Raw genomic sequence first — 14,995 nt, 5'->3', positions numbered from 1 at the left:
TTAGAGGCATGCTCACGCGACGGGCGGGAAGTTGTCTGCGCATGCACAGTGCGTGCTGTTCGCACTCCAGAAGACTCTGGCAAAACTTTTATTTTTGCTGAAAAAATTTGCCATTTCCTGGGCCGACGCGGACGTTGACCCACATGTGAGAACAAGCAGCCTGCTTGTCCTCGGAGAATAAAACGTTACCACCTATCCTTGAATATACCAAGTCACCGTAACCACAACTTATTTTACAAGGACAGAACTAGAAGTTTTTGTGCAAGACAAGTACCCTCAAATACAGGGGCCAGGTCAGGTTGGGTGGGCTGAAATTGAGTGCTTATAAAGGCAACATTCCCTCTCTTCTCCTAGACAAGAAACAGTAGGAACTGGATAGGACCTAGGGGAGCTAGAAAGGAAGGGAGAGTGAGGAAAAACTAAAAGGATTCTTGTAAAAAAAATAATGCAAACTCTGTGTCTCCGACTAATAATTTAATTTAAAGCATTAAAGTACTCAGAGCACTTTATATTGTGTTATCCTGATAAATATACAGGATTGTCAACTTTTTTTGTAGAAAACTCAGGAGTAACTTCACCTACATCTCCACCGAGAATGGTAGATTTTGTGGCGTGTAAGTTTTTAAAATTTGCACACAGTTTGATTTCTACACGTTAAAATGTTGTAATGTGTGCTAAATTATTAACAAAAACTGTGGAAAACTGAAAACCAGGGAAAGATACCAAAACGAACCAAAAATGCACATTATTTTTCATTGGAAAGCATTTATCAGAGCACGTTACTGAATTGTCAGGGCACTATTAGTCAAAATCTCAGGTGTTTGGACAGATAATACTTTCTTTGTCTCTAGAACCTCAAGTTAATGCTTTGGTGAAGAAATCTTTTAACCTATTGAGAAAGTTACGGCATATTTTAAGGTTTATTTTTTTGCAGCGGAACTGTTTAAATTGCTGGTACAGGCTTTGTTACTATCCCAACTAGATTACTGCAGTCTTACATAGGTTGTACCAAATATTTATTGAAAATACTGCAAACACCACAAAACACAGCGGTTCGACTGATTTTTTTTCAATAGGCAAATGTAACAGCATCTCGCCTACTGCATCCTTTGGATGCAAGGATTCTGTTTAAACTGTCTTCTATTTCATAGATATGGAGAGGCTCCATTTTATTCAGTAGAGCATTTTAGACAACGGAGAACATAGGATAATAATCCATTTGTGTTTCCATCTTTGAAAAAGAGAGTGAAAATCTGAGTCACTACTTGCTTTTCAGGCAGCTAAAATAGGGAATGAGATTTCTAACCTTCTTTTGTACTCCTATAGCTACAAAGATTTTAGAAATTCTTTGAAAATTTTTCTTTTTCAAAAATATGCATCAATGGAGAAACTATAAATTACTTTTATTGTTTTACTAGCTGTTAAGGCCGTTAAAACGGGCGAGATTTCCAGCTACCCTCCTCGTCGCCGCTCCCTCCCCCTTCCGTGCCGGGCCCCCTGCACTGACCTGACAGCGCCTCTCACCTCCGTGTGAAAGCGCTGCAGGCAGCAGCAGATCGCTCTGCTGGTGCCTGCAGCACTTCCACACGGAGGTGAGAGGCGCTGTCAGGTCAGTGCAGGGGGTCTGATACGGAGGAGGGCGGGAGCGGCGGTGGGGATGGGGGGGGGGGGGGGAGGGTGGAGGTTGGTGCGCGTGATGTTCGTTTCCAGGCTCCAGCGGCAGCATCTGACAGTCCAACTCTGTTTCCCTCTCTGTTCCGCCCTCTGATGTCATCACAGCTTGACGCGAGGGCGGGACAGAGAGGGAAGTCTCTACTGCGCATTTGTAGGTGAGTCAGTCACTTGCCATTTATAAGTTTGATTTTTATGCAATTCCTATTTATTCTAGTTTCTTTTATTGTCAACCTCTTAGACCTATGAGGTGGTAGTAGTTATGTTGCAAGCATTGAGGTGCTCAGAGCTGCTCACTAAAAATGATTAACAGAATCAGAAGAAGCAGCATTTAGATGTCTCTGAAGTCCTAGCATGCTTTTCTGACTACAGATGGGGGGAGGGGGGGTGAGAAGATTTTCAAGCAATTTATTTTATTCATCCAGGTAATTAGGCTTGAGGCAAGCATGACTTGAGAATTATAATTCAGGAATTTTCTTCAACATTCTCGCCACAGCATACATTATCCCCACCTGCTGCCTGCATTTAAAGGTTCACCTCTGTCAGCAGTATCTCTTCACAGAGGTCAGCACCAGCAGCAAACCTGAGAAACTGAGGTTCTACCCAATATGCCCTGACTCCCAAGTGAGGTTCATTGCTATCATAGTTATCTGTAAAACAAAGCCAAATGGAGACACACTGCCCCCAGCAGGAGACGAGATGAACCTGTTCCTGAAGACATTACACTTTCTTCCACCCCAAGATGAATTTTGTGCCTCACTGAAGCGCTTTGTAGTGACCGATCCTCTTTGCGACTGTCTCCATGTCATCTCAGGGTTCCTGAGCCTCAGCTCCTGGATCACTACCAGCAGCTCTGGTGCTAACTCTTAGCAACGTCCAATAGGGTAATATTCTTTCCAGTGTGCATTATTTTCAGCATTTGGTGCTAACTCTTAGCACCAGACGCTGAAAATAATGCACACTGGAAAGAATAATCCAAATCATAGTTACCCGACGCTAGGGTCCACCTTAGCAATCAGCACCCAAGAAAGAGATCTAGGTGTCTATATAGACAATATGCTGAAATCTTCTGCTCAGTGTGCAGTGGCGGCCAAAAAGCAAACAGGATGTTAAGAATTATTAGGAAAGGGATGGAAAATAAGACCAAGATTATAATGCCTCAGTATCGCTCCATGGTGCGACCTCACCTTGAGTACAGCATTCAATTCTGCTCACCGTATCTCAAAAAAGATATACCGTAATTAAAAAGGTTCAAAGAAGAGGAACCAAAATGATAGAGGGGATGGAACTTCTCTCATATGAGGAGAGGCTAAAAAGCTTAGGACTTTTCAGCTTGGAAGAGAGACGGCTGAGGGGGGATATGATTGAGGTTTACAAAACCCTGAGTGGTATAGAACAGGTAAAAGTGAATTGATATTTTACTCTTTCAAATACTGCAAAGACTACAGTCAATTAAGTTATATGGAAATACTTTTAGAACAAACCAGAGGAATTATTTTTCTTCTCAACGAATAGCTAAGCTCTGGAACTTGTTGCCAGAGGATGTAGTAACAGCGGTTAGTATATTTGGGGTTAAAAAAAAAGGTTTGGACAAGTTCCTGGAGGTAAAGTACATAGTTTGCTATTGAGACAGACATGGGAAAGTCACTACTTGCCCTGGGATCTGTAGCATGGAATGCTGCTATTATTTGGGTTTCTGCCAGGTAATTGTGACCTGGATTGGCTACTGTTGGAAGCAAAATACTGGGCTAGATGGACCACTGATCTGACCCAGTATGGCTATTCTTATGTTCTAAAACAGCTGCATTAAAAAAAAAAATTACATCCATAACTACAAACGCCATGCTTTCTGCCCAGATTAAATCATTATTGATATTGTGTCCTCTTGTCAATTATGATAATTTACTGTGAGCTGCAGATTATACATTTTTAAATAAATAAATAAAAGCTGGGTGAACCAGCAGTCTCTCACTTTGTGATGGTACACAATCCAGGTACACATTAGGGTGTAGGAGTGACAGAATTATTATTATTATTTTTTTACTATTAATCTGCATTCTGTTAAACTCTGACACTAGTGTTTACCACTTCTCAAAGTCCTACCCAATTTTAACTGTTTCACAGTTTTACTTTCACCAGGTTCCTTAATCCAGTGGGAATATGCAGCGCAGTGTTTTCTAATTGTCTTGATCTTGTTTTGAACTTCTTATTACTGGGGAAGTTTTCACAACTGAAGTGGGAAGCTGTTGTGCTGGTGATACCACCTGGAGCTTTAAAGTGACCTAGGAAAGCGAACATGAGAGAAGTCACTGTTCTCTCACCTGGAGATAACACACAGAGAAGAGTGTAACAGAAAGGAAACACTTCAGAAGTGCAAATTCAACAGACTACAAACTCAGAACAACATACAGTACTTGAAATCTGTTAATTATTCACAGATCCCTTTGGATTTCTGATGTATAAATATCTGAACATACTGATAACATAAGAAAATAAGAACAGCCATACCGGGTCAGACCAGTGGTCCACCTAACCAGCAATCCTGTTTTCCAACAGTGGCCGAGCCAGGTCACAAGTACCTGGCAGAAAACCAAATAGTAGCAACATTCCATGCTACCAATTCTGGAGCAAGCATTAGCTTCCCCAAGTCTATCTCAACAGCAGACTATGCACTTTTCCTCCAGGAACTTGTCCAAACCTTTTTTAAACCCAGGTACACTAACCGCTGTTACTACATCCTCCAGCAAAGAGTTCCAGAGCTTAACTATTTGTTGAGTGAAAAAACATTTCCTCCTATTTGTTTTAAAAGTATTTCCATGTAAATTCTTTGAGTGTCCCTAGTCTTTGTGCTTTTGGAACGTGTTAAAAAAAAAAAATCGATTCACTTCTACTCGTTCTACACCACTCAGGATTTTGTAGATATCAATCATCTCCCCTCATCTGTCTCTTTTTCAAGCCCCAACCTCCTTCACCTTTCCTCACGAGAGGAGTTTCATCCCCTTTATCATTTTGGTTGCTCTTCTTTGAACCTTTTCTAATTCCACTATATCTTTTTTGAGATGTGGCAACCAGAACTGAACACAATACTCAAGGTGAGGTCGCACCATGCAGCGATAGAGGCATTATAGTATTTTTGATCTTATTTACCATCCCTTTCCTGATAGTTCCTAGCACCCTGTTTGCTTTTTTGGCCACCGCCGCACACTGAGCAGAAGATTTCAGCGTATTATCTACAATAACACCTAATCTTTTTCTTGGGTGCTGACTTGTTATGATGCTTATTAAGTAATAATAAGCATCATAACGAGTCAGCACCCAAGAAAAAGATTAGGTGTTATTGTAGATAATACGCTGAAATCTTTTGCTCAGTGTGCGGCGGTGGCCAAAAAAGCAAACAGGGTGCTAGGAATTAAAATGATTATGAGTTTTGTATATTTTGTTTTTTTATTCTATATTGTAATCCACTTTGAAGACTAAGTGAAATAGAAACAATAGAATTAAATTAAATTAAGACCTTGTTAAATTAATAAAAGAGGAATTCTAACACTGGAGAAAGCTTTTAGTGCACAATACCAAGATAGCAGACCTTGATCTTGGCGGTTAAGTAAATTTCAGAAACTAAAATCACAGATCACCTAATTTCAGCCCCCAGGCATCTCTTTCTTTATAAAATAGTGGTGCAAAAGCAGCAGAAATTGTGGTAGATTGAAGCCATGGTCATTTATAGCTGCTTAAAAGCAGGTGTAAATGTTCACATGTATTTTACAAATGTGCACGCTACCTAAAATTGCCCCTGAACATGTCTATGCATGGGTGGCACAGAAGTACATGCTTTTTTCTCACCTTAAATACTTATGTGCCTAATCCTGGGCTAATTTTATAAAATCTCTTTTACATGTATAGAAAGGCATTTAGGTATGAAAACCCTTTATAAAATTAACCCCCAAAGAAGGCGAAAGGAGTAGAACCTGGAGGTCCTATCAGTACCCCCAACTGCTCCTTCCAAAGGACTTTTCTGTCTTCTTAAAATGACTGCCAGCCAAAATATTTATGGGGAAGGAAAAAAAGAATCACTTAATGGTGCAAACGTTAACAGTATGGGCAGCAACACTGTATGCAATCTCTGTACCTATCTGAAGGATCCCAATAGGAATGCAGATTGTCAACATGTGAGTCACATCAGACAGGTAAAAAGTATGTGATAAAACCTTATTACAATTATCAGGCCTTGCTACACTGACAATTCATGGGCTGATCGGTCCCTGCAACGGGCATAGCTTACTGGGTGTAACTTCAGGGATTATTATGTGCACGGGTGGGTTTTTAAGGAGTTACTATGCTGGAAATTGGTAGTCTACACCCCCGTTTGGAAAGACTTCAAACTGCTTGCCTCTCAACAGCAGGAATCACCAACCTAGCAAGTTCATTTGTATACAAATACTTGTGGCTTATTAAAGAGTGTATGACTCCTGATCACCACAAACATGCTTAAGACAGTAATAATTAGCCAGATTACACCAAGTACTCACCTTCAACCTTCTGAGCTGAATATCAGAAAACATCTTCACGCCATTGTTTGAGGGCACCAAGCGGTTAAAGAGAGCCTTGAAAAATTAAAAAAAAAAAAAAATATATATATATATAGCATCAGCAGCACTATACAGAACATACATTTACTGTAAAACAAATTTTTTTTTTTATATTGTCTTTCAAGATTCTCTATCAAAGTGGTTACTAATTGCTTAGCACTATAACCACAACCCGGAAGATGCCAGGGGTTACCTTGTCTGACTGTGTTAATTCGTGGAAAATGCGAGCATCGATGGCTGCCGCGACCAAGTTATTGGCTGCAGTAATAGCATGAATATCACCTGTAAGGTGGAGATTAAACTGGGGAAAAGAGAGAGATTATCAGTCAACGTATATGCAATCCGGTCAGAAAACCAATAAAATCTGTATCTGGCAGGAGAGGGGGAGCCAGTGCCTAGAACACAAGACACCCAATGTTCAGCTGGCAGAGCTCAAAGTTTTGCTGACCTCTGCTGGCGTTATCCCAAGAAATTCAATGCCGGCCCATGTCCAGGCTTCAGCACTGAATTCTCGGGTTTGTAGAGCTGGTTAAGAGCAATATTCAACAGTTAACCAGCTATGGGGAACCACAAAAATAAAAAAAAAATGGGCCTGACTTTTATGCAGTCCTATTAATACAGTGACCTTTGCCAGTTAAGGGCTTTGTTAGCGCAGCTATTCAGCAAAGTGCTGCCCCAATCAAGCGATTTAACCAGCCAGGAGTCATTTCTGGCCAGTTAAATTGTTTTGAATACCAACCTCTTGATGGCCAAAAAATGCATCTTCCCTGTGTTACTTCAAAAATGTGCATTAAATAGATTCAGCACACATAAAATGTTTTAAGGTGTACTGAAGAATGTGCATCTCTAATACATGTGCTTAAGTGCCAGCTCTATCTCTGCTTATACAGTTAAAAGAGCAACTCTTTGCTTTTGGATAAGCCAGGTTCCTTTAGGGGAAAAGACAAGGGGGGGGGGGGGGAACACTTATTTCACAAGTGGCATGGAAGTGTATATTGGACATCTTCTGATCCTCCAGCTTACTGGCATTGGAGGAACCAACTACATCTTCTTGCAAGCCAGGAAGCGAGAGATGCTAGAAGTTCCCCAAAATGGAAAAAGCTCCTTCTTCTGGTAGTGTGGGAAGCTTACTTACGTACTTTAAGTTCAAGAGCGTGAAGTTTTTTGCTAAATTGCTTGAGATGTTTTCATTTTGAGTGGGATGAGATATGTGGGCCTACCAGGAGTTGAAAACTGGGATTATTGGGGTAGGAGGGAGGGGAGTTGGGATATTTTTGACATATAGACGCCGAGCGTCATAGAAACCAAGGCCCTTAGATAGTTATGCAAGTCAAGAAGCTGGGTTTGTGGGTGAAATATGGAGGACTTATGTTTTTGACTTCATGAGTTAATAGTTTTTGCTTTATATTGTGGGACCATCAAAATATTAAACAAAAAAACATTAACTCATGAAGTCAACAAAAATTTGCTATACAGCTGATGTGTTTTTTGATGTTTGTGCTGAAGTTAATCTCTTGTTGGATGTCAGGGGTATGTCTTTATTTAAAAAAGCACAAATAAGCACTTTTTAAATACATTTTTGCTCAAATCATGAGATGTATGAGGGGAGGATCTAAGAAACAAAGCAAAGTTAAATAACACCTGAACAAGCTTGTGAACTTAAATGTGACCACGAGCCTCAGCAAACAGCTGACTTTCATAAACTATGAAAAGTCATTTCCCTGCTGAAAGCCTCCCCCCCCCCCCCCCCCCCCGGATCTTTGGTGGGCTTAGAGTTTGAAGCATAACCCCTCATTCAAACATCCTTTCTCCACGAGCTCACCAGGCTACATTCCTCCCCAATCCAACTGAAATTCCACCCCTCAGCAATGAGGTTCCCTCACTTATGTCTATTTCATCTAGTGACACAAGATGGCTCCTACTGGCAACAAAGATCCCCACTTACTCTTAACCCCACTCTTCAAAATGGTGCCTGCTGACCTGAGGCTCTGTGTTGCCCCACACATGTGGGCACAGGGGGAGCTCAAGTCAGTTGGTGCCATTTTAAAAAGTAGAGGGAGGGAGGGAGGGAGGATTGATCTTGCCACCAAGAGCCATTATACATCATAGGCATAGGTAGGGACCTGGCTTCCTCGGCTCCATTTAATGATCTCAGGAGGAGGGGGTGGTAAACTGGGAGGAGTCAAACTCTAGTAAATACTGCTTTAAAAACACACACAGTGTCCAAAAAAAATAGTCCCTTTGACAAAGTATTTTGAAACTACATAATTCTTTAAACATTTAGTATGACCTTTGAAAATAGATTAGTATAATTTTTTTCTTAGTTAATTCATAATTTGTGTTGTGTCCTCCTTCAACTTTGACACATTTACAAAGTCTTTGAGGTATTGGCTCAATTAATTCTGAGGTTTCATTAATTAAGAACTCAACTGTTTTGCGATCTCGATGAGCTAGAGCTCCATCCTGTTAAAAAATACTCAGAAACATCTTGAATTTCAAGCAGAAGTTTCTACTGCAGTAGGATTTTTTTGGGTTATTTGGAAAAACATCAGGGGTCACTTTTTTCCAGACACCATGTATGTAATAACAGACATTAATGCACTTTAGTAAAGAGAGATCCCTTTGCCTGTCTTGGTTATCCCAAAACCGAGATAGGCAAAGGAAGTCACGAGTACCAGAGCAGAGAACCACCGAGATCCCAATGCATTAAAAGTACCGGAAAAGTATTCACTGTGTCTATAGGCTCTCAGATAGAATTTATGATGTAACTCACCTCCTCCATAGGGACAACCTGGGAATATCCACCACCCGCAGCTCCACCTATGAAAAAGTAAAAAGACACACAGCAGTTTCAACGTGGACCCCAAATTCAGTCATTTCCCACATTTCAGATTATCCTATTCCTAGGTTCCAAGAAATGTCTCATGTATTCCCATCAATCATTGTGGTTTTTCAACTAATTCTACGTAAAATTTAATTCTCCCCCATATAAAGCAGATGCAATGACCTCCTCCTCCAGCTTATTTGAGCACATCCTCCCACCTTCCACATGAAATAACTAATGTTCTGTACAGCTATTCACCATCTTCAAGTTACCTTTTATCCCAAAAGTTGGGCCTTGAGAAGGCTGTCGGACGCAAGCAAAGGCGTTTAAATGGAGATGTGCTCCCATCGCTTGAACCAGGCCTACAGTGGTGGTACTCTTCCCTTCTCCCAGAGGCGTAGGAGTAATACTTACAAATGTTAAGCACAAACATTAGCAAATGGCCCAAACAATGCATATAAAACATTCCTTAAAATCTAAAACAAATTTGTAGATCGACGACAGTAACACTTAAACTCAGTGATTTAAATGAGCAAAAAGCATGTTACCTGTATGAACTGGCTGTCTAAATCAGAAAAAGACAACAGGAAAAACCTTCACAGAAATCAAAAGGTAAGAAAAAAAAAGTGGTAGGTGACCCAAAAGGAGATGACACACCTCTTGGAAGTCCGTAAGATGTCAAATTTATTTTATATCCAGTCAATAAAAAAGTTGACAGAGATCCGAAATGGACTGTGTTTTGGCGTAAAAAGCCTGCGCCAGGGTCGTCAACTCCAATCAAACAATGCCAATAAAACTGACTTATCGGCAGTGTTCGATTGCAGTTGTTTCTTAAGCAAGGTCAGCACTGAGTCTTGTGAAGTGTTTGGGCTGAAACAGCCATGAGAACTGTTGTGCACAGACCTTCTCTGAGCCAGTGTTCCATCTAAGCTGTGCGGAGTCCTCCACTTATCTTCCTGCCAGTGGAAGGTGCTTTTTTAGGATCACATTTTCAATAGCAAGGCACAGGTAAGCTCTGCAGGACTCCAAGGAACCTGCCTGTCCCTTGTTACTGAAAATGTGATCCTGAAACAGCACCTCTCACTGGAAGGAACATGGCTCTGAATCTGATGACTTTTTGAGGGATAACATTTTTGGAACCATTGAATTGGCATATTACAGTTGATGACCCTTGATGCAGGCATTTCACACCAAAACACAGTCCAGGTCAGGCCTTTGTCAACTTTTTTATTGACTGGATATAGAATAAACTTGACATCTTATGGACTTCCGAACAGTGTATCATCTCCCTTACTGGTCGCCTACTGCTTTTTTTCTCCTCTGGTTGTCTGAATCTACACTGGGAGGAAGAATTACTAGGGGAAGGAAAGGGTACACAGGCAGATACCATTTTCAAATCTTTACCTGTACTCTTCCTGCAAAAATCCACTCACAGAAAAAGTGGGTGCAAATGACCGTGTGCACTCTGTACTAGTTAGATCTTGCAAAGCCAAAGTACAAACCTCTTCACTTTGAGAACAGGTGAAAAGCTGATGGGCAAAAAGTACATTCACTCTGTCTCAATGCAGGGTGTTGAAAAATAGCCCCCACCCCATCAAATATAGATTGCTCCAAGTACCGCATATGATAACCACTCAAAATGAAAATGAAAAACCCACAGTAAAACTATTTAGCTGCTCTAAGGAGATATTACTAAGCACAGTGGGGGTAATTCTACAACTGGGAGCCTGGTAGGTGCTTACATTTCATTTTGGAATAGGCTTGTACTTTGCTTTACTGAAACTAGCTTATCTGCTATTATCATGCCTATAATTTAGGTGCAAACACTTACACCAGCCAAGTTCAGGTGATATGCATGTAACTTTTAGTAGCCTACAGGACACACATATGCGAGTCCTGCCCACGTGTATGCCTACCCGTAGGGTATGTGCTTATTTACAGACTAGTGCTTAGGTAGAGCTTTGGTTATATGCACATATGCGCCATTATTCTAATGAGATATGTATGTAATTGGAACATAACTCTTAGCGTGTGCTTTAAATAAAAACAATCACTATTCAAAAGACGCAGAACTTTGTGTCTTTGTTTGCAGAATTCATCCACTACAAGTCCCAGCCTGCCTCTCCAAGCTCAACCACCACAGGTCTTGTTCTCTCTTCCCTTTTCAGCTTGATCTCTTTACCCTAGGCTGAACACCTCAAATCAAGCTACTTTCTCTCTGCTCCCTGCAAGCTCAGCTCCCACCCCACTTTCTAATATCTGATACCTGGTTTTCTCTTTGTACTTACCCCACTTCCAAGATTCCTAGTCCTCTCTCTGTACTCCCAGTCTGGATTTCCATGCCCCCAGTTCTCTTCCCCCAACCCCTCACTGCACCCTCAGTCTGGACTCCCCCACACCTCCAATTCTCTTTTTTCACTCCCGGCATGACCCTCAGTTCTCTGCCTGTCTTCCCACCATGGGCTCAAACTTTCTCCATCTCCTGAACAAGACCCCCTCCCATTCTAAATCCTGCTACTCTGGTTGTCTCAGGCACCTTGTTTTTTTAACCTTCTAGTGTGCATTCAATGCTTTCCAGCAGCGCACAGTCCAATTTCAAATGTACTGCTTCTTTCTTTTAAGCAAGTGGATGCTGGGCTGGAAGGAAAAAGCAATGGAGAGGCAGCATTGTCTGCACACAGATGGTAAAAGAAGGCTGCAATGGTACAAAGGGAATTCTACATTGCACAACTGTGGAGAATTTTCCCTGGAAAAAAACACAACTATGATGTGGATATTCCAAAAGGTTTGTCAACTAGACAAATCTTTACTTCTGAAATTTTGGGGCCACCACCCAGTTATCTCTTGTCTCGACCACTGAATGGTTAGCCAAAGATTATTAAATGGAGGAGGGATCAGAAAGCATGCCAGGGAACAAGTATCTTAGCTGGACAGGGCTGATGTGCAGCGCTATTTGCTTAAAGATCATGCTTTAGGTCTGGTTGGAAGCATCTCTGTCCTAAAATTAACTTGATATTCTTATCCAAGTAACTTTACCCATTTAATTTTCAGTTTTGCACAGTTAAGTGGTCAAGTCTTAGAATATCCATTTAAGGATATCCAACAGCTGAATACTGACCCCTATTACTGCAAAGGACACCACCTACATCCCTAACAAAACTGAACCAGGTACTCTTGATATGATACATGTCCCAGTTCCTTTATTCATTTCTGCTGCTCCAGTTTGATTCCCACTGCTAGATAAGGTGCTTCAGCACCATCCACCTAAACATGCAAAATTATGTGCTGCTCTCCATTAAAAAGTATGTGCTAAAATCACATCTAATTCCTAAAGAATGTCTTACCCTGTAACAACAACATATTTCCCATCTTGCTGGTCCTTGAGACGTTTAACAGTGGAGAGGAGAACTTTAGCTTTGGTTTGGCCATATAACTCCACTTCTTCAGCGCGTAACCCAATTTCTGTAGCCAACTGTCCAATGGGTTTGGGAATACAAGATCTTGAGATTTCTATGTCACTTAAAGAAAAGAAGAAATAGTAACATTTACTGCTGCCTCATTTTTCCACCATATACAACATGGGTCCCAAAACTGTGGTCCACTGAGCTCACTCTTCTGGCCTGCAACACTTTTGCTGCCCATGGAAGAAGGTTGGCATTTCATTTCCATGCATGGCAGTAGCAAAAGTTACAATGTTGGTGGGATTCCCAGGTTTCAAAAATACAACATCGTGTCAAATTTCAGTAAACTCAAAGGTGGACCCCCTCCCTGACCCTTTCAGCGATTAGGAATGCTCCACGTGACCTCTCTCAAAAGTGTGAGGATCCCCGATATAGAAAATCTAATGGGATTAATGCCATTTCCTTCCTCTGAGAACATTCACTGTACATCTCCTGACCTAATCTCTTACCTTGGGACAGGTGTCTGTACGTAGAGTCTGGGATACTGAATATTCCACTTTCCTGGGCTGAATTTCTGCAAATAACGTTTTGCGCTTTCCACTGTGTTCTATACATTATAGGATATAAAACACATCCACTTGGTTAGCTGTTAACAATAGTTTTGATTACATAATCAAGATGTGGTAGTACAGAAGTTCATTCCAGGCCAAAGAACACAAAAAGAAAAACTGCAGCAGTTCACGTCACAAGCTGCTTCTCAATCATTGAAAAAGAGGCTTCTGCTAAGGTAGGCTCCATATTGAGATCAAATTAGGAATAGCTTTCACAATGGGAAGCAATCACCAGCCCTGAAGACCTTCCATTCCAGTGCTTCAAGGTCTGTCTCATGACACCTCAGAATTTCACTTAATTTATGTTTATGGCTATTATAATTTTTACATACCACTCACAATACAAATAAATGATTTATTTAAGCAGTTTGGATAAAAACACTCAAAATAAAAAGTTTAAGTGTCACAAATAATCACAAAACATAAAAAAAAAGCCTCCCTACACTTCAACCATGTTCCATTAGATACCTTGTTAACCTTTTTAAATAAAGAGGTAAAGAACCAGGTTTTTAATGATGTCTCAAATTTTGCCATATCTCGGTAGACTACTCCACCAAACAGGAGCCATAACAGAGAACATTCTTGATCTCATCTTTTCCCTTTTCACCTCTAACTATTGGAATCGCCAATAATAGATCTTGACCAGATATCAGTGTTTGTCTGGGGACATATCTTTCCTGTCTCATATTTAGATATTTAGAACAGTCATTTTTCACTGCATTAAAAGTCAACAATATAATTTTAGTGAGGGCCTTATTTAAGACATCTGTGAATCACAAGCAAAATCACCTTTAAACAGATTTGTGCACAACTATACTCCATTATTTAACCTTTAGAGATGAAATAAATGAAAATTCATTTATTCTGTAGTATCACAGTAGATAATGGCAGATAAAGACCTAAAAGGTTCATCCAGTCTGCCCAATAAGATAAACTTATAGCATTTGTTGCAATATAAAATATATATTCTTGATTTTGATTTCTCCTTGCCATTTTCAGGGCACAGACCATAGAAGTCTGCCCAGCCCTGGCCTTATTTCCCCAGTTACTAGAGTTACTAAGCACCACTAAGTTTTCAAATCCATTCTTTTCCCATATAGGAATCCTATGTGTTTAGCCATGCATTTTTGAATTCTATTACCGTTTTCATCTCCTGTGGTAGAGACAAAAACGGTAACAGAATTCAAAAAAATGTGTGGGATAAACACAAAGGATTCCTATATGGGAAAAGAATGGAAGCAAAACAAAACTTAGCGGGGGTTAGATGGTAACTCCAGTAATTGGGAAATAAGGCCAGTGCCAGGCAGACTTCTGCAGTTTGTGCCCCGAGTATGGCTAGAAACATCTGGATGGGCTGGAGTGGGCTTCGACGGCATCCCCAGTAGTTGGGGACTCTGTCCAATGCAGTGTTCTGTGTTCCCCATTATATCCTACAAGGAAAAACCTCAAAAAATTCAGGCCATTGCTACCAGGGGAAGGAAGAAAAGTACTTGCACAACCTATGACTAAAAACAGAATATAACTTGTAGTGTTTTGTAGCAGTGCCATACATAACCCTAGCAGTGTTTTTCAAAATGGCCGACTGATAGAAGTTATGTTGAAATGCTTCTGTAATCTGTGAGCGCACCTCGTATGTTTCGATAAATAAGCAACAGACATATTCCATTCTAGGCTGTTCATTGATTAACACACCTCCATTAGCATTGCGACAGTCATGGGTCCCACACCTCCAGGGACTGGAGTGATGTACGAGGCTCTTTCTTTTGCTTCCTGATATGCAACATCTCCTACCATCCTTTTCCCATTGGGCTTTGTACTATCTGCAAGAGAGAGAAACATACTCAGAGTCCACAGGCCCTCCAAATTTAGCCAATAACTTAAGGAACAGTGGTGAACTTG

At 40.8% G+C, this 14,995-nt stretch overlaps 1 protein-coding gene across 1 annotated transcript in view; it reads right to left on the bottom strand.

Annotated features, from left to right (window-relative positions):
* Positions 1-14,995, bottom strand: part of MTHFD1 (methylenetetrahydrofolate dehydrogenase, cyclohydrolase and formyltetrahydrofolate synthetase 1) — a 150,972-nt gene that overhangs the window by 71,893 nt on the left and 64,084 nt on the right. The window contains exons 9-15 of the mRNA XM_030214776.1: positions 14,789-14,916; positions 12,995-13,092; positions 12,429-12,602; positions 9,357-9,493; positions 9,034-9,080; positions 6,454-6,561; positions 6,201-6,275 (exon numbers count right to left, since the gene is read on the bottom strand). Coding sequence (XP_030070636.1) covers positions 6,201-6,275; positions 6,454-6,561; positions 9,034-9,080; positions 9,357-9,493; positions 12,429-12,602; positions 12,995-13,092; positions 14,789-14,916 — 767 coding nt within the window. The remainder of the gene's footprint in view (positions 1-6,200; positions 6,276-6,453; positions 6,562-9,033; positions 9,081-9,356; positions 9,494-12,428; positions 12,603-12,994; positions 13,093-14,788; positions 14,917-14,995) is intronic.

The sequence above is a fragment of the Microcaecilia unicolor genome, chromosome 9, assembly GCF_901765095.1.
Source record: "Microcaecilia unicolor chromosome 9, aMicUni1.1, whole genome shotgun sequence".
Taxonomy (NCBI): Eukaryota; Metazoa; Chordata; class Amphibia; order Gymnophiona; family Siphonopidae; genus Microcaecilia; species Microcaecilia unicolor.
Note: the sequence above shows the minus strand (reverse complement) of the source record. Positions and strands in the feature narration are given on the sequence as shown.